Source organism: Delphinapterus leucas, chromosome 16 (genome assembly GCF_059928025.1).
Source record: "Delphinapterus leucas isolate spDelLeu-1000000601 "Yukka" chromosome 16, BTC_Dleu_Yukka2, whole genome shotgun sequence".
NCBI lineage: Eukaryota > Metazoa > Chordata > Mammalia > Artiodactyla > Monodontidae > Delphinapterus > Delphinapterus leucas.
Genome location: NC_143144.1, coordinates 49,369,541 through 49,389,436, shown reverse-complemented (window position 1 = coordinate 49,389,436; position 19,896 = coordinate 49,369,541). Strand labels below are relative to the sequence as shown.

The 19,896-nt window shown below is 34.8% G+C and overlaps 1 protein-coding gene across 1 annotated transcript in view; it reads right to left on the bottom strand.

The window, feature by feature from the left end:
- PTEN (phosphatase and tensin homolog) overlaps positions 1 to 19,896 on the bottom strand; it is a 92,464-nt gene that overhangs the window by 53,550 nt on the left and 19,018 nt on the right. Inside the window, exon 2 of the mRNA XM_022569419.2 lies at positions 12,697 to 12,781. Within this exon, the coding sequence (XP_022425127.1) occupies positions 12,697 to 12,781 (85 nt within the window). The remainder of the gene's footprint in view (positions 1 to 12,696; positions 12,782 to 19,896) is intronic.

Sequence of the window (19,896 nt, the reverse complement as noted above, 5' to 3'; positions counted from 1 at the left end):
CACAATGATGGAAATGTTCTATATCTGTGCTGTCCAACACAGTAGACACTAGCCACGTGTAGCTACTGAGCACTTGAAATGTGACTGGTGCAAAGGAAAATGAATGAGTAAATTTATTTTTAATGAATGTAAATTTAATCATAATTAGCTACATGTGGCTAGTGGCTACCATATTGGATAGCATAAGTCTAAAAGATGTATCTATGAAAAAATCCACTGGAATACAATGCACATGCTTCTTAGAAAGGAAACAGAAATGGGTATATTCTTGGGATAGAGAATAAAATTGAAACAGAAGAAAGATACAGTAATAACTGGGGACTTCACAACTGTCAAAATATCCACTGAAAAAGGTATTTTCAACTATATGCAATTTTCTAACAAATTCTTGGTATTTTTTTATTAATTTTCTTTTATCAGTAGACTAATAAAGAAGGGAACTACAATTTGGACACATTTCTAACCAAGAATGAGGAACAAGTTTGAGTGGAAATGCCAGGAAACAGGGAGAAAGTGTTCATATAATTTTAGAATTTACGTCAGACAAGGAAGGAAATACTGGCATAGTTAGATATGATACAGATCAGTAAAACGGATTTCAAAAGCTTCATTTAAATAACAGGCTATGAATTCATAACTCAATATCTAAAAGGAAAGACCATAGAGAGGCTTTAAAAACTAAAATTCTGTATAAACAATTACAAATGACTCTAGTTTTAAAAAGACAAAAGAGGAAAAACAGAAATTATCTAAGACCAATAAACATAGCTGCAGAGAATTTACCCACAACGTTATTTTAAAAATAAACAAACAAATAAATACATATCGCCAGAAAAAAGGAGGGAAATAGTTATAGATGAACATAAAAGAGTAGCATATATAAAGGAACATAAAAATGGAAAAGACAAAAGAAAAGGCTTGGAGTGCGGGGCAATGTTTAGACTAAAAAAAGAACAATAAATAAGGTAGAATTCCATGAGTTAGACAGCTGTATAATGCTAGAGGTAGAAAAAAAGCAGGAACTCCTAAATCTCCTTTTCACTTCTATCTTCACTGTCCAAGAGAATATTGCTCTGATTCAATAACTCAAGAGTGATTGGTACATGATGTTTCTCTGGATTAAAAGCATTTTTTATTTGCAATTTAAGCAAGGCTATCTCTTAAAGAACATTTCTTAACAAACAGCTATCAACAAAAATATCTGATATTCCATGATTATACATATTAGTAGAGAAGACAGTTAACAATAAATAATTCAAACAGAAATAATCCACTAAGCTCTTTATCACTGCTTCATCTGAATCTTGTAGTTGTAAAATTCAAATGGCAAGAGTGGCATAGCATTATAAAAATGGTCTGAAAAAACGGTACCACTAATTTGCTAATTTTCAAAAAGTTCATAAAAATCATTAAGAAAAATAATAACAATAGGGTGGTATACACAAACAAACCAAGGAAAAATCTGTTCAGACCAATAAAGATCACCAAGTTGTTTAACCTCGAAAAGAAATGCAATCAAAAATCAAATTACAACAAATAGTAAAAAGTTTTAAGTTTCATAATATTCAGTTCACCAAGACTGTGAGAGGGGAAAGACTCATACATGTTGGTGAGAATATAAAATGATACCATTTTTTAGTTTAAACCATGGACCCACTGGACCCACTGCAAAGAATTTACCTTAAGGATTATAAGTACTTGCAAAAGGACACCAAGATAAATGTGTGAAGCTTTTCATTAGAGCACTGTTTTCAATAGCAATAACTGGAAATACCCTAAAAAATGTATCTGGGCAGGCTGTTTATTATGGTATGATCATAAAATGGAATAAAAGACAACCAATAAAATAATCAATTATTATCTCCACACCAATATGGAAAATTCCTAAGTATGTTAAATGAAAAAAGAATATGCAGTATGTTCTCATTTGTAATTCTTTAAAAAGTGAGTATAAGATGAAAACAATTTTTTAAAGAATATGTGAAACTTTTAATTGTAGATATCTTTGGGAAGAGGGTCTGAGGATGGGACGTGTAAAATAGGAGAAATCTGTAGGGGATATTTGCCATCTCTAGGCTGCTGAGCATCCAAAACCATTCCATTTTGGAGAATTTCAAGAGATGAGAAGCAAATACACCCTTCCCCACCTTGCTCGCATCACATGTACAACGTCTAAGATCAGTTATGTCCTCGTGTTCTGAACACTGAATCCCGGTAGTGAGAGCAAGGTGCGGAGGAGTCAGAGATTATTCAGAGAGATCTCCAGAGGAACTTAAAGTTTATGAGCACAGCCACCAATATCCAGTCACGGTGGCAGTATCTGGGACAGCAAATATCCAAGCAGCAATGTCCTCAGCATAGGATACTCTTATTATAACCTCTTGACTATGCCCTGCTTCTCTTAGCTTCTGAAAATCTTCAAAGTCTGGTTCTCTAGCTATGAGCTATCTAATATTTTTCAAAAAATTGTCTTCTAATTAAGCTAATTAGAGTTACTTTTTGTCATGTGCAACCAAGAACCCTGACTTCTTTCTTTTATTTTCCTATAGTTTTCTTTTCTTTTTAACGAGGGTTGGTGAAATCATACACATACTTTTTTGTGTGCTCCCTTTAATATTTGAACTTTACTGTAATTTCTTATCTAGCACTGTGGGCAACAATGAGACAGGCAGGAGAATAAACAATCTATTTAAAAGAAAACATCACAGCATTTTTTTTTTAAAGGAGGGAGGGTAAGTTCTCTCAAAGAACTTGAATATTACTTAGGGAAACATTCAGCATGACTGTCCCTCCCACTTCCTCCTCTCTCCTCCCAAGGATTTCATGCCCACAATTGGCTCACTGCCTTATAAGTCTGATACAATGGAAAGGCGGAAAAAAGCAAGAAAACAGCACTTTCCAAAGGGAAATGGGAAAATTTAACTGTGGATACTTGGAAAGTTGAGAATACGAACTTAGACAAGAGCAGAGAGGTAATACCCTCAAAACTTAAAAAATCTTGAATTCAAATCTCTCTAATTTCTATACCTTATTTCAAATAATTTCAGATATATATAAAATCTGAATTCATTAAAGACAGCTGTGAGAATAAACACTGTCTCATTTTTTAAGTCTTTCCTTTCCTCAAAGAATTCCTATGAGATAGTTCTAAATAAGCTTCCAATGTGCAAAATTTTTTAAATTATTTTTGTCAAAATAATATATAAACATATATATTCCAAGAGATATAAAAAGTTTGTAATAAAAAATTACTTGAGTGAAGATGGAAGAATAGGAAGCACTAGGAATGCATCTCCCCACCTAGACAAAAATTGTACTGGCATAATCTGTCTGATGTAACTATTTTGGAACTCTGGAGTCTATTCAAAAGCTTGCAGCTTCCAGGAGAAGGCCTGGACAGTAAATCACAGTTAATTTCAATTTCAACTCTTGGTGTGGTAGCAGCTATCCACCCCTCATCCCCTCCCAGCAGGCAGCCATGGATGTATTCCTAGAGTAGCCTGATGGAGCTTGTGGGACTTGTCCTCCAAATATCAGAGATCTGTGTCTTGATCCTTGACTGCTGCTTCTGATTACGATTATGGATGTGCAGACACAGAAGCAGGCTGCCATTGTTGCAATTCCCAACAATTGAAATGGCTTCCAGGAGATTTAGAGATCCAGAGCCTATTTTTTTTTCCCTTTTCTTCTTTTGGGAGCCAGGCGTTTAAGAAGTATGACATCCATGAAAAGGATGAACACTAAGTCTTTCTGTGTGAACATTAGTCTTCAACTCCTTCGGGTAAACAGCCAAAGGGGTGCATTGCTTGACTGTATGGAGTAGGTGTGGTTTTGTAAGAAAGCACCAACTGTCTTCCCAAAGTAGTTGTACACAGCGTGCTGTGGAGTTTTCATATACTGCCATATTGAATAGGAAGAGAGTTTCTGTATGCTACATACTGAATAATTCTACCTATACTACATTCTGGAAAAGTCAAACAGAAGCTTTACAGTGGAGACCGTAAAAACATCAGTGGTTGCCAGAGGCTGGGGAGAAAGAGGGATGAATAGCCAAAGCACAGACCACTTTTAGGGCAGTAAAGCTACTCTGTATGATACTATAATAGTGGATATATATTTATAATGATAAATTTGTCCATACCCACGGACTGTACAATACCAAGAGCAAGCCCTAATGTAAACTATGGACTTCACATGATAAAGATGTGTCAGTGTAGGTTCATCAATTTTAACAAATGTACCACTCTGGTTGGGGACATCGATAATGAGGAAGCTATGCATGAACAGCAGGGGGTATATGGGAAATCTCTGTACCTTCTGCTCAATATAGCTGCAAATGTAATATGGCTCTAAAAAATAAAGTCTATTAAAAAAAAAAACAACACTCCACAGCTAATATGATATGCTATGGTAAAAGACAAAGTTTTTTCTCTAAAGTAAATAACAAGGCAGGAGGCCTGTTTTCGCCACTTCCATTCAAACATAGTACTGAATGTTCAAGCCAGAGTAATTAGGCAAGAAGAAGAAAAAAAGGCATCCAAATTAGAAAGAAAGAAGTAAAATTATGTTTGCAGATGACATGATCTTATATATAGAAAACTTTTAAGATGCCACAAAAAAATTGTTAGAATAAACAAATTCAGCAAAGTAGCAGCATACAAAATTAACATGCAAAAATCAGTTGCATTTTTATACAATAACAATGAACAATCCAAAAAGGAAAATTAAGAAAACAATTCTATTTACAATAGCATCAAAAAGGATAAAATATCTAGGAATTATCTTAAGCAAGGAGTTGAAATACTTGTACACAAAAAGCTACAAAAAAATTAAAGAAGACCTAAATAAACAAAGATATCTCATGTTCCTGGATTAGAAGACTTGAATATCGTTAAGATTTCATACCATACTATGCAATCTATAGATTAATGCAATTCCTATCAAAATCTCAACAACTATTTTCTTTTGCATGAATAGAAAATTCCATCCTAAAATTCATATGGATTCTCACAGGACCCTAAATTGCCAAAACAACCTTGAAATAGAAGAACAACGTTGTAGGACTCACAATTCCTGATTTCAAAATTTACTTTGTACAAAGCTACAGTATGGTACTGGCATAAAGACAGACATACACCAATGGAATAGAATACAGAGCTCAGAAATAAAACCTTGTATATATGGTCAAATGATTTTTGACTAGTGTGCCAAAATTATTCAATAGAGAAAGGAGAGTCTTTTCAATAAATGGTGCTGGGAAACGTGGATATCCACTTGCCAAAGCATTAAGCTGGACTTTTATCTTACATCATATACAAAAATTAACTCAAAATTGATCAAAGACCTAAATTAAAGACCTAAAACTATAAAACTCTTAAAAGGAAAGACAGGGGAAAAGCTCATGACATTGGATTTAGCAATGATTTCTTGGATGCAACACCAAAGACACAGGCAACAAAAAGTAGATACACTGAACTGCATCAAAATTTGAAACTTTTATGTATCAAAGGACAAAAGCAACATAGTAAAAAGGCAACCCATAGGATGGAAGAAAACATTTGCAAATCACATATCTAATAAAGGATTAATATCCAGAACATATAAAACTCAACAACAAAAAAACAAACCATCCAACTCATAAACAGGCAAAGGACTTAAATAGATATATCTCCAAAGAAGATATAAAAATGGTCAATAAGCACATGAAAAGATGCTCAACATCATTTATCATTAAGGAAATGCCAATCAAAACCACAATGAGATACCACTTTACACCCATTTGGATGGCTATCATCCAAAAGAAACAACCAACCAAACAAAAAAACCCCAGAAAGCCCAGAAAATAGCAGTGTTGGCAACGAGGATGTGGAGAAATTGGAACATCTGTACATTGCTGGTAGGAATGTAAAATGATACAGCCACAGTAGAAAACAATATGATAGTTCTTCAAAAAATTAAGCGTGGAATGACCATTTGACCCAGCAATCCCACTTCTGGGTGTATACCTAAACAAATTCAAAGCAGAGACTTGAACACATACTGGTAGACCCATGCTCATACCAACATTATCTACAATAGTCAAAAGGTGGAAGCAACCCAAGTGTCCATCAAGAGATGAATGGATAAACAGATTGTGGTATATACATACAATGACACATACCACAATATGGGTGAACCTTAAAGACATTACACTAAGTGAAATAAGTCACAAAAAGATAAATATTAAATGACTCCACTTATCTAAGGTATCTAGAATGGTCAAACATATAGAAACAGAAAACAGAACAGTGGTTTCCAGGGGCTGGGAGTAGGGGGAATGGGGAGTTACTGTTTAAAGAGTACAACATTTCAGTATGGAATGATAAAATAGTTTTAGAGATGGATAGCAGTGATAGTTGCACAAGAAAGTGAATATACTTAATGTTACTGAAACTGTACACTTAAAAATGGTTAAAATATAATTACCTTATATATATTATACCACAATAAAAAAAAATTACTCATTTCCATCTCTTTTCATCCTCAAACCCATATTTTTTCCCCCCAAAGCAACTACCCTCAAGTACTGGAATTCCTTTTCCTGGTATTTAATTCAGCATTTCTACATAATAATGCTTTTTTAGATTTATCAATTACCTACATATTTTCTGCCATGTTAGAGGAGGCTTACAAAACCAGTAGTACCCCCAACACAAATATTTCACTTCTCTTAATCCCCTTCAAATGGCAACATCACAATTTTGGGTTAAATAAATCAACAGATATTAAATTTAAATTGCTTCCTGTTTCTAACTCACCTAATTTCCTAAGAATCTATTATATTTTCTCCTAAATATTTCAATATCCACCTATAATTTATTTCCCTGCAGCCCTCTCTCCTACTGCTCTAATCACTACTGGTTACTCTTCAGCTTTGTGGCACCGTTGTCACCCTGGGACTTTCCTTTGTTGTTTCTGAGTTGTATTCTCTGTTTATCGAAGCCCTTTTCTTTTCTTCCATGGTTTATTTCCCTGTTTTGCTAGGGCACATCTTCTAGTAATCTCCTAAGATATGTTACAAGGACAAATTGTTTTTAGTCCTTGAGTGTCTTTTTTTCCTACTCTTGCACTTGATTGATGGTTTGGCTAGACACAGAATTCTAGGCTGACTGCAGAACATCTGAAGTGCTGTTCCTCCATCTTCTATCTTTAATTCTACTGCTGAGAAGTTAGATGCCACTGATATTCCTAATCCTTTCTAAATGATCCTGAAAGCTTCTGAGAAATTCTCATTATTCTTGGTATTTTTAATTTCAAAATAATTTGCCTGGTATTGGCCTGTTTTCATTTATTGTGCTTGGCACTATATAGGTCTTTTCAATCTGGAGACTCAAATCCTAAAGAAATGTCTGGTATAATACCAGAAACGATTTTCTTTGATGATTTCCCACACTGTGTGGGGACCAACACTGTGTTAGGCCAAACAAAGGACATCAACAAGCTAGATGAGCCCAAGAGTTTCCAGTTTTTGTCCTCTGATATACAGGATTTTATGGTTATTAAGGAAATCAGCTTTGGAATCTGACAGACCTGGACTCAATCCTCAGCCTCAGTTCTTACCAGCTGTGGCACTTGGGGAAGTTAGCTTCTTTTAAACCATCTATGAAATGGTGATCGGTTTACTGTAGCAATTTAATAAGATGACGCATGTAAACTGCTTATACAACAGTAACACATGTATATAATAAATGTAAATGTTACCTATTATTAAAATATCAAAAATTGAATTGGTGCAGATAATTTAATCATTGTCAAATCCTTCATGGCTTCACTATTTGTAAAGAATAAGACTAACAGGGCTTCCCTGGTAGCGCAGTGGTTGAGAGTCCGCCTGCCGATGCAGGGGACACAGGTTCGTGCCCTGGTCCGGAAAGATCCCACATGCCGCGGAGCGGCTGGGCCCGTGAACCATGGCCGCTGAGCCTGCGCGTCCGGAGCCTGTGCTCCGCAGCGGGAGGGGCCACAACAGTGAGAGACCCGCGAATGGCAAAAAAAAAAAAAAAGACTAACAAAAGAAATGGGAGGCAGCAAATGGGGACAGGGTTTTCTTCTGGGGTGATAAAAAATGTTTTGGAACTTGACAGAGGTGGTGGTTACAAAACATTGTGAGGGTACTAAATGTAAGTGAATTGTATACTTTAAAGTGGTTAATTTTATGTTATGGGATTTACACCTCAATAAAAAAAAGGAAGCAGGAAACAGGCAATATGAGGGAATTAGTCGAAAGCTGTTGGAAAGGGAGAGGGAACTGATATCCTTTCCTCTAAATTATTTTGAAGCTTTCCTCTAAATAATCTCTTTTCAACTCTTTTTCACTGAATAACCAATAATGGTAATGTTGAGATGACAAACACCTTTTTTATTGAAAATCAACATAAAATTAAGGTTGACTGAGAGATCAGCATGTGATCAAGAGAAGTTTTGTTTGTTTGTTTGGTGGTACGCGGGCCTCTCACTGTTGTGGCCTCTCCCGTTGCGGAGCACAGGCTCCGGACGAGCAGGCTCAGTGGCCATGGCTCACGCGCCCAGCCGCTCCGCGGCATGTGGGATCTTCCCGGACGGGGGCACGAACCCGTGTCCCCTGCATCGGCAGGCGGACTCTCAACCACTGCGCCACCAGAGAAGCCCAAGAAAAGAATATCTGAAATTTTTCTTCGGGAAGAAAATGTATAAAACAGGAAAGGGGAAGATGGACTTTTGAATCTATAATACAGCTGCTTATATATGGGTAAAAAAGCTGATAGTATACAAGACAATGAATAAAGGCTTTTTTCAAAAATCACTAAATATCAGGAGACTGAGCTCTAAGCATTTCCTCATAATAAATACAGAAATCTTCCCACATCTAAAATCTTTCCAATAAAAGAGGAGGAAGTAAATTATTTCCTACTGACAAACTAGAGGAAAATATTGTTATATACATCTTTTTTCATTTTCAACATTTCCCAAATTGTGCTCCATGGAACACTATTAGCACTAGAGAGATGCTATTTACTATACTACAAAAGAAAAGAGAGATAGAAGGGGGAAAGGAGGGAGAGGAAGAGAAATGGAAAGAAAAGAAAAAAAAAAGGAAAGCAACATATTAAAATTTCATTCTTTGGAGATTTACAATGAGTAATAGCACATTAAAGGTTCTGCAGTAAGAAAGCCAGTTCACCTCTATTAAACCTAAACTTTCCTGATTTATTAGGTACCGAACAGTTCTCAAGCTATGTCTGTTAAACATATGAAGCATCAATTTGTTAAAGACTGCCTAGATTTATACCAGATAACATGTAAATTAGATAACTTCAATATTAGCCTGAGGGATAAGATTAATACACACACACACAAGATTAATATACATATCAAAGAATAATCAATCATCTGAATAAAACATTGTTTCATATTACCAGCTGGTCACAGCAAGAATTTAGTGGCAAGAAAAAACAGGGAGAGAAGGCAGTATTAAGAAGAAAAAAAAATCTGGGAAGAGCTAGTTCTTCAACTTCCCTTCTATGAAATGACCCTGTCCTGTCCTGTCAATTCTGATCGCTTATTAAAGAAAACATTTGCAGTTAAGATAGTAAAAAATGTCAACTTGGTTCTCTTTTTCACCTCTTTTTATTTTTTACATTAAATTCTTGATCCCAGGAGGTAACTTCGAAAGGAGAAGTTAAAAATCTGTCACAGAAGTATTACTTTGAGTACCTCAAGTATAAAATCTCACATTGCTATAATAAACCATATCCCTAAACAGTTAAATAATTTAAGCATGAAGATATTTGTAATTTGATTTTATTTTACTCAAAGCAATGACGTACAGCAACAACCAAGTCTGAATTCTGTACAATATTTCCTGCTTGGGGGGAAAATCATAGGGAAAATAAGGAATTAGAGAAGAAAAGGTAATTTTAAGTATTCTTTAGACATCCCAATGTCTAAATCCCAATGTTTTCTTTTTGTTAACAGAAAAGATATAAGAAAATACATTTTTCACTGAGATGTTATCATCTTTGAACCAAAAAGGAATCATTACTGATTAGTACTAGTGTCTCCAATATAGTGTAAGCCATTCAAGAAAATCAATTATTTAGGTACTAGAGACAGTCATTTCCATGGAGAGGTTAATCCTAACATGCAATCTACTTAGGAATTATTTATTTTCATTTTACTTCATAGGAAAAACTACATCTTCCTTCCTGGTCACTGTTCATCCTTTCTCATAAACTAAGTGGGGCGGGTAACTGAGGCCAACAAAGCCTTACTGGCCATTTATCCACCAATCCAAAACAAACAAACCAAAACGAAACAAGCACAGTGGGCTTCCCTGGTGGCTCAGTGGTTAAGAATCCACCTGCCAATGCAGGGGACACGGGTTCAAGCCCTGGTCCAGGAAGATCCCACATGCCGCAGAGCAACTAAGCCCGTGTGCCACAACTACTGAAGCATGCACACCTAGAGCCCGTGCTCCACAACAAGAGAAGCCACCGCAATGAGAAGCCCCCGCTCGCCGCAACTAGAGAAAGCCCCGCGCGCAGCAACGGAGACCGCACGCAGCCAGAAACAATAAATAAATAAAATACAATAATAAAATAAATTTAAAAAAAAACAAGCACAGCATAGCTATTATGTTCAGTTGATAATTTTTCATTTTTATGTGCTATTTCCATTATCACTGGGGTGACAAGATCAGTTGGCTAAAGTAACCGCTGGCTAAATAACAATCCATACACATAAAACTCTTTTTCAAGAGTGACATTTGAAAAAGTCAAAAGCTAGATAAAATAAACTTTAAAGAAGATAGAATAAATTTCAACCTTTGTTCCTGATTACAAGCTAAATGTGTGAATCTTAATTCAGAGGCATAAAAGCAGAGGTTATGAAGTCAGAAGATGACAGATCAAAATACTTCCCAGCACAGTAGTTGCTTGATGACGTTATTACAACCTAAGATCTGATAGTCATACGTATAGAACCAGAAACTGGACTTTATCAGTAATCTGAAACATGATCAGTCAGCCTCAGTAAATTCAGTCAAAAGAGACTAATTCACATTCAGAAGAGGACAATGTAAAAATTAGGATAATTTATCACAAGGATATCCTTACCGTGATCAGAAAATGCATCCTATGCTCGGAGTACTCATACTCCTTTTCCGTATAAGTATTAACCTGACTTGGTTGAATACAGAATTATAGTAATGTGAAGTAGACGGACTTCAGAGATGTTTCATCTAGGCCATAAAGAGGCCTGATAAACGCTCCTGCACCACAGCAGCAAACACATGTTTGATGACTGCACTGCTCATTTCCCAGATTCTCCATCTCTTGAGTCAAACTTTACCTCTCTTATTCTTTTTTCTATCATTCACTGCATTTTCTGTAGATGGGTATTATCACTGACTAAGCCATATCAAGCTGTTGCTCCCATGGATCTGCGATATTACACATTCTTCCATCGTGTCCTGCCCAACTATGAGAAGGCAAATTCATTTCCTATTTTCAAGTTCTTAAATAGTTCCTCTGACAGCCTCATGTACCATCTATAACCGTAACAGAAACTACAAAGAACTCTGGGAGTTTTTTGTAGATACTGAAATTTAATTCTGAACACAACATTACAAAAATCCAATTGGATACAACTCAATACTGCAAAAATGTAAATATACTCTGGCTCAAAGCAAATTACTAAAAATTAACCACTTAGTAAAACAACTATGCCTAGCTCATGTGAGAGTACAGATACTCTTATATACTAAGACAACTATTTAAAAAGGATTCTACATCTGCAAAAAGCTTTACAAAGTGTTTTCCTGCGCATTATAACATTTAATTCTCATAACCACCAAATATTTAAATTGAAAGTCTCCAAAAAAGATACTTCTGAGAGTACAGGGAATAATCCAAAATTTTAACTTTTAAAAGCCAATTGAAGTTCCTACTGACATTTTACAGTTAATTTATTTATACACATATTTTTTGCTCTGAAATTAGAAAACATATTGACTATTTACACAGCAGACAAAAATTCCTTCTCTCATAAAATATATTACGTACTCTTAGGTCATAAATGTATTTAAAATTATTTAAATGAGCCTTGAGAACTACTGTTCAGAAATGAATGATAATTACACTTAGAAAATTATGCAAAATTGTAAAGCAAACACTTAGGCTTTGGTATGCCCAGCAACTCCTTTCTAGATCCCCTGTACCAAATACTTCTTCAGGTCCTTGGTACACTTATGCCCCACTATAAACTGCTCTATGTAAAATTACATGGTACCAGGTACCTACACCTTAGCATAAATAAATTTAAGTGAATAAATCCACTCAGGATTTTAAGAATAATACCCAATTGTGAAATAAAAGACAAAAATCATAGTGTAATGGAATCCAGATATTAAACTGGTGAGGGGCATTTTATGGAGTCCATGAAATCATATCACATACACCTGATTATGTAAAAGGTCAGTTCTTATCAAATGAGTTTTATCCCATTGAGGCTGAGTAGGTACGTGAAGCAAGAAAAAAGCAGTTATAGGTCACCAACATAATAAAAATAAAGTTTACATCACAATGTACATCTTTTTCTGTGGTTTAGAAATCTTTTCTAAATGAAAATACAACACGAATATACATCAATATTTGAAACAGAAAATTAAAGAGTTCTTACCTTACTACATCATCAATATTGTTCCTGTATACGCCTTCAAGTCTTTCTGCAGGAAACCCCATGGCAATAATGTTTGGATAAATATCTGAGTACTTAAGTTAAGGAAATATGCAACAATGCAAATTACATGTACACATTTTAAAACATTAGCTGATTGAAATACACAACAATGCAAACTACATGTACACATTTTAAAACATTAGCTGATTGAAATACACAACAATGCAAACTACATGTACATGTTTTAAAACATTAGCTGATTATAAAAAGAAGCTTTCCCCACTACAAGCTACGCTAATAAAAGATTGTCAAATGTATTTACTTATAAGCCATCATGTGTAATTAAGAAATACAGGTAAATACACTGATCCCCAAAAAGATCCTCAAAACAATTATACGACAAAACAATTTTTAAATCCTTCTACTCAGTATATTTAGAATGCACCTAAGGTAAAAGGTAACTTCCATATTTACAGTCCTAAAGTATCAGGACAAAACTCAAAATAAAAACAAAACAAAAAACAGCATACAACTTCTCATTTTTCATGGTTGTAAAAGGTACTACGGTATAGAGAAAAGTAGATACAATTAAGAGTTACAAAGTCAGATTTAAGAACTGGCTATGCCTCTAAACAGTTGTATAAATTGGACAACTCAACCTTTCCTATTCTACACAATAGTTAGGTTGAGAAGACCACTATGATCTCTTCTAGCCCGTGGTATTTATGACTTGATAATGCTGAACTGAGGTAGAAACTTATTCTCATTTCCAAACAAGGTAATCAATATTTAGCATGCCCATTCTATTAACTTATGTTATATATTACAGTTGCATAAAACAAACTTCTACCCTCAAAAATTTGTATCAGATTAACCTTAAAAAAGCACCAATAATCTACATTTCTATGCATTTTGTCCATCATACTAGCTCTCATTTCTTGAGCTCTATCAACCCTCTCTAATCTCATGATTTTCTGACACAGAAAACAGCCAAGCTAATCTGCCTTAAGCCACTCAAGACCATCTCTAAAGCTCTATGCCCACCTACTTGGACCCATTCATCTTCCAAATACAATTTAAAATTCACCAAATCCAGTGCCCTTTTAAAGATTTTTTTCTTTATTTCTGCTGCATTCACACTATTGAGCTTATTTCAGTATTATTTTCAATCTAAAAATAGCTATTAAATTACTAAAAGCTTTCACTTTGATATATCATTATAATTTAAGAAAAGATTATATTACTATATGTTCTACCTTTATGATTACTAGTACTGCTTGGACAGATCTACAGAATATTTTAAGAAAAAAATGTGCAAAACAGAGTATATAGTATGTTACCTTTTGTATAAAAGAGATATTTTATAAAAGAAATATTTATACATATTTTTGTTTGAATTTGAACCCTCCAACACACACACACACACACACACACACACACACACACACACATAACTGAGAAACTAACAAAAATGGTTGCTTCATAGAGAAGGGGAGGGGAAAGAGGGAAGCACACATTGAAACAAATCTGATTAAATATCAAATTGGTAACCAGGAGAAAGGATTTATTTCAAGGGTTATTTGGACACTAATTTTACTGTACTTCTGGGCAGGAAGTATTCTAAGAAGGAAGAGAGCTAAAAAGAAATTTTAAACTTCTACCGATAGTTTATTTCTAATAATATCAGTATTGATATCTTCAATTTTTTTCCTTATATTATAGGAAAAAACAATGAAGTTATGTTAATGACTTGAAGATTCATGATTATTACTGTAAGAGAAAAGAGATACCATTATAAAATCAAGAACTCAAGTAATAACTGAATATATTAATGTGAACTCATGTTTGTAGAACTCTATATTGTTTAGGTCTTTTCAAAGAAATGGCTTAAAAGTATGTCACCTTAGCAGTAGTAAACACTTCTAGAACCCGATTTCATCCCTAATATCATAATACACTAAAGGGTACCAACTCCTTGGAAAACTGGTTGATGTCAGATCTGGAGCAGGGAAGGTACAAGGTGAGCCTGGGATATCTTTCTGTGCCAAAAAGCAGGAAGGCATACAGAGATTAGTGGTCTATATCAAACAGACATAGGAGCTAGCATGAAGGATATCACAATGGCTCAATGTGTGACAAACTGAGTATCAAAGAAAAATTTTAAATGGTAGTAAATTAAAGAATCCTGAATAAAATGAAAATCCATGAGTCTATAAAGATACTCAAAACAGAAAAAGTTCGAGCAACTAAATAAAAAATTATTTTCATTTATAACTTCTGATAAAAGTGGCTATTGGAATAGTTCTTTACTTTGAAATTGGTGAAGGGGGAGATTAAGGATTTATCCTACTTTTCCTGTAGGAACTCTATTTCAGGGAAGGCAAATAACTCCATTTCATAAAGCAAACGCAACAGAAAATACCAGTTAATAAACATAAAAAGACAGAATTAGGAAAATCAAACTTTGCAAGCCCTAATAAAATTATTGATTTAGGCAAGGATCAACAAATGGTGCTAAACCAACAGGTATTAGATAATGAGGACCTGAACTTTCGTACAGAGCCGAAGTAACACTGCACAAAATATCTTCTAATGTAAGAAGACAAATATAATTGAATAATGGGCAGAAAAGACTGTCATCACCCAATTTCAGTGGTCAATCTCAGCATTACCAAGAAAGTTAAGTAGAGATCACATAACTTTTGATGTGCTGCAATATGAAGAACACAGCATCATCTATGATAGCCAAATCATCTTCAAGCTGCGAATCCACCAAGCACTTAGAGATATAAATTTTAACTTACAGACACTATATGAGATAGAACAAGCTAAATGACATTATGAGCATAAACTGGACAAATTCAAAAGGTCTGCCAGACATGATGCAGTCTCTTTCAAATTATCTTTTTAAAAAGTCAAATATCATTTTAAAAGGTGAGGAGGGGAGGGATGAGTAGTTATCCTTGATTTAGAAAGACATAAGTGTTCTAACAGTCAAGTTCACTGGTACAATCCTGTTCTGGTTACTGTTTTAGACAAACCAGCCATTAAGGACATTTTAAGAAATTTTAATATGATCTGAGGATTGGCTGAGATGAAAATTTACAGAAATGGAAGAGTAGACATTATTGACTGAAAAAAAGGTTTCAAGAGCAAAGGTACAGTGTGACACCATTTTGATAAAAGAAAACATATACAGTATACCTGTATACTTAATTAAATTATGTAGACAAAAAGATTACAAACTAAAGTACTAAAAGTAATAGTCTCTAGATGGTAGGAATATATTTTTTTTCTCATTTTTGCTTGTTCTGTATTTTTGGTATGATGCACCTGTACTATTTCTATAACGGGTTTTTTGTTTTTTTGTTTTTTGCTTTTTGCGGTATGCGGGCCTCTCACTGTTGTGGCTTCTCCCATGGCGGAGCACAGGCTCCAGGCGCACAGTCTCAGCGGCCATGGCTCACGGGCCCAGCCGCTCCGCGGCATGTGGGATCTTCCCGGACCGGGGCATGAACCCGCGTCCCCTGCATCGGCAGGTGGACTCTCAACCACTGCGCCACCAGGGAAGCCCTCTATAACGGGTTTTAAAAATTATGTTTGTTTTATAATTATCTCCAAATCTATTTACTGTCTTGACAAAATATTGCCTTTCCCTATATGACTTACAATCAGCTTTGTATGTAGTTTTTTTAAATGCTGAATTTCTTTTAAAAAAAAAGTATAATAATAAAAGTATCTAAGACTTAAATAGCTTTTACTATGGGCCAGGAACAATTTTTGTCACTTTAAGAATACATAAATTCACCCTCAACCTCAAAGCGTTCTTCTACTATAAAGACTCCAAAAGAAAACTGTTAGGATTAACATTTTTAACATCACGAATATTAGCTGTCATCTATTATTCTAACATAAGTAACCCCACTTAAAAATGTAGCTCTTATTCAATTAACAAAATGTTTTAGCATATTGTATCCACTCACACACACACACACACAAAAAACCAAAACAGGGCTCCCCTGGTGGCGCAGTGGTTGAGAGTCCGCCTGCCGATGCAGGGGACACGGGTTCGTGCCCCAGTCCGGGAAGATCCCACATGCCGCGGAGCGGCTGGGCCCGTGAGCCATGGCCGCTGAGCCTGCGCGTCCAGAGCCTGTGCTCCGCAACGGGAGAGGCCACAACAGTGAGAGGCCCGCGTACCGCAAAAAAAAAAAAAACCAGAACAGAGGCTCAAATTAAGCCTAAAGCAGTACAATTCCTGAAAATGAATCATCTTTACTTTTTAACTCTGTCTTATAGAGTAGAAACATAAGAAAATGGGAAATAACAGTCAGAAGAAAATGAGGCAGCAGTAGGGAACCCAAAGCAGTGGCAGCTACCACAAATCTGGAATTCCTACCTAAAAAATTATAAATACATTTTAGTAAAAAATATAAATTGAAATAATGCCAAGTTTTTATGAGCAATGCAACAGAAAATTTTTTATGTAAAAAAAATTTTATTACTACTAACAAACTTACCTAACCATTAATTTCTGTGAGAATGCTAGTAAGATTCTAGCCTTATAGAAAAGCATAGAAGTGGGGGGAGGGATAAATTAGGAATTTGGGATTAACAGATACACACTACTATATATAAAATAGATAAACAACAAGGACCTACTGCACAGCACAGGGAATCATATTCAATATCATGAATAACCTATAATGGAAAGGAATATATATATTCTTATAATCATATATATATAAAACCGCATCACTTTGCTGTACTCCTGAAACACTGTACTTCATTCAATAAATTTAAAAAGAAAGAAAGAAAGAAAAGCATAGAAATATAAAGCCCCTTGAAATGCAGTCATTTTAACAAGGACTAAACTCAAATTTATCTGTGTACTATGAATACTAACTAATAAAGTAAATAAGGCTGGAAAGGGCTTGGTTAACTTACTTAAGAAAAATACTTATCAGTAACTACACATAACTGGGGATGTTATATACTCATTAAAGTAAATTCAGTCAGCCCCCTCCTTTATTTACTTAATTAGGAGGGGGCCGACTGAATTTAGATTTCCAAAACTGATGTCAGCAACTAATAATAATGTCCAAACACATTTTGAACATTCAAAAACACACTGAACATTGTGCAAGGGGCAATGAGAACATAAGACTAAGTAAGCAAAGATTACAGCACTCTAGGAGTTCCTATTCTATCAGGGAAGACAGACGCACAGACATACAACTATGCCAAAGGCCCTATTATATATACATAAGATCAAGATATTTTAAGAGCCAGAGAAAGAGGGATTAATTCTGTAGAGGCAGAGATACAGCTTCACAAAGTAGGTAGTAGTATGTTAGATAATCCTTAAGAAATAGGTCATACACCAGTAAACAGAAGAAGAAATCCAAAACAATTACAACATTTCAAACAGAGGGTAGAGCAGATACATGGAAATACATAAAATATTCAGAAAAAGTGAGCAGCCCAGTATAGCTCACACACAAAGCTTTATGGAGAAGGTGGCAGGACTGACAGAAGATTAGGTCTGGTTTTAAGGATGCTGTGACAGGAAGTTCAATTCAATCAGACAGATAAGGAGTCAAAGGCCAGGATCAACATGGGAGTTTCTTGCAGAGCAATAATCCAATCCTTCCTTTAAATAGAATCTAGGAATTTAGCCTTCTTAAGGTTTCATTTTTCCTCAGACTCCCAACTTCCCTATTCATACAGTTTGAGATTTTACCCAACACTTTGGCATCCATCATAAATTAGAAAAACAGAGAACATGTCCCAGACAGTACGCCAAATACATTCTCATTTAATCCTAACAATCCTATGAAGTAACATTACCACTTCATAGATGATGAAATTGAGGGTCAAAAAAGATTGGTCCCAAAGCCAGCAAGTAGTTAGTTACAATTCAAACCCATTATGTACGTAACTCTAAAGCCCAAACTTTTTGTACCATTCTGCCTCAAAAGATTAAGATTTTCTATACTTCCAAATCAATAGTAAAAATATAAAATTTTCAAAGGAAGCATATTCAAATGAAAGTAAGTTACTAATCACACGTTAAAACTAAAAAACTTCTAAAAGACAATACAAAAATCTACTGGTATTTCCAAAACTGATGTCAGCAACTTATGAATGCTCAATTTTGAGGCAAACATTTCTCATGCCAAGAATTATGTCAATAAATAAAACCTTTCTAACATATGACTTTTTTGCTTCCCATTAAAATTTTTATGACATACTTTTTTAGACAATTTAAACCAAATAGGAATAACTGAGGTGGGGAAAAAATATATATATATATATGACTGCTAATACAGAATAGACTTAACTTGCACTTACTGGATATTATTTTGAATAATAAAAGTGGGCTAATAAAAGTACCTATCATATAGGGTTGTTATAAAGATTAAATGATTTAATATATGAACAATGCCTAGAACACAGTGATGTCTATGAACTGAACAAATGGTATAACCATAGATCTTAAGAGCCCACCACTATTTGGTTGGTTTTCAATGACAATGACTTGTTGAATAACCTAACCCTTCTAAAGAACATCAAAACCCAACAGAATCTTTAAAATCTTTACTATATCAATTTGCCTTTTTACTTAACTTAAGAACATATGCAAAATATAACTCTGAAAGGAAAAAAAAGCCTTCTTTCCCAGTGGCTCCTGCACATGCAACAAGTAGAGAGTAAGAAATGCATACATGGTACCATCTTGCCTAGGTCGGATGCCACCATAGCTACAGGAGATCTGATATGCACTGGACAGTCTTTCCCCACTCCCCCTCCTTCAAGTAAACATGTTAAAATGTGTTTTGTTTTCCTTTAATTGAGGTATAATTTACATAAATACACAGATCTTAAGTGACTGGTTTATGAGTTCTGATAATTATATACAGTATACCATGTTTGATTCAAGTGCTACAACAATCCCTTCACACCACAGAACACTGTCCCAAAGAAAATAATGAATAGTTAAGTTTTAAAATCTGTGCACAGAAGTTGATTCAACCCATAATATAAATGACCTATTATAAAATAATGTGGCTACTATGAGTTAAATAATTTTTTATTGGCTGTTCTAAGCATCCAAGCATAACTTAAAACACTAAAAATATGTTCGAAGTTACCTCTAATTAACAAAACATCTTTCAAAAAACTTGTGACTTGAGATCT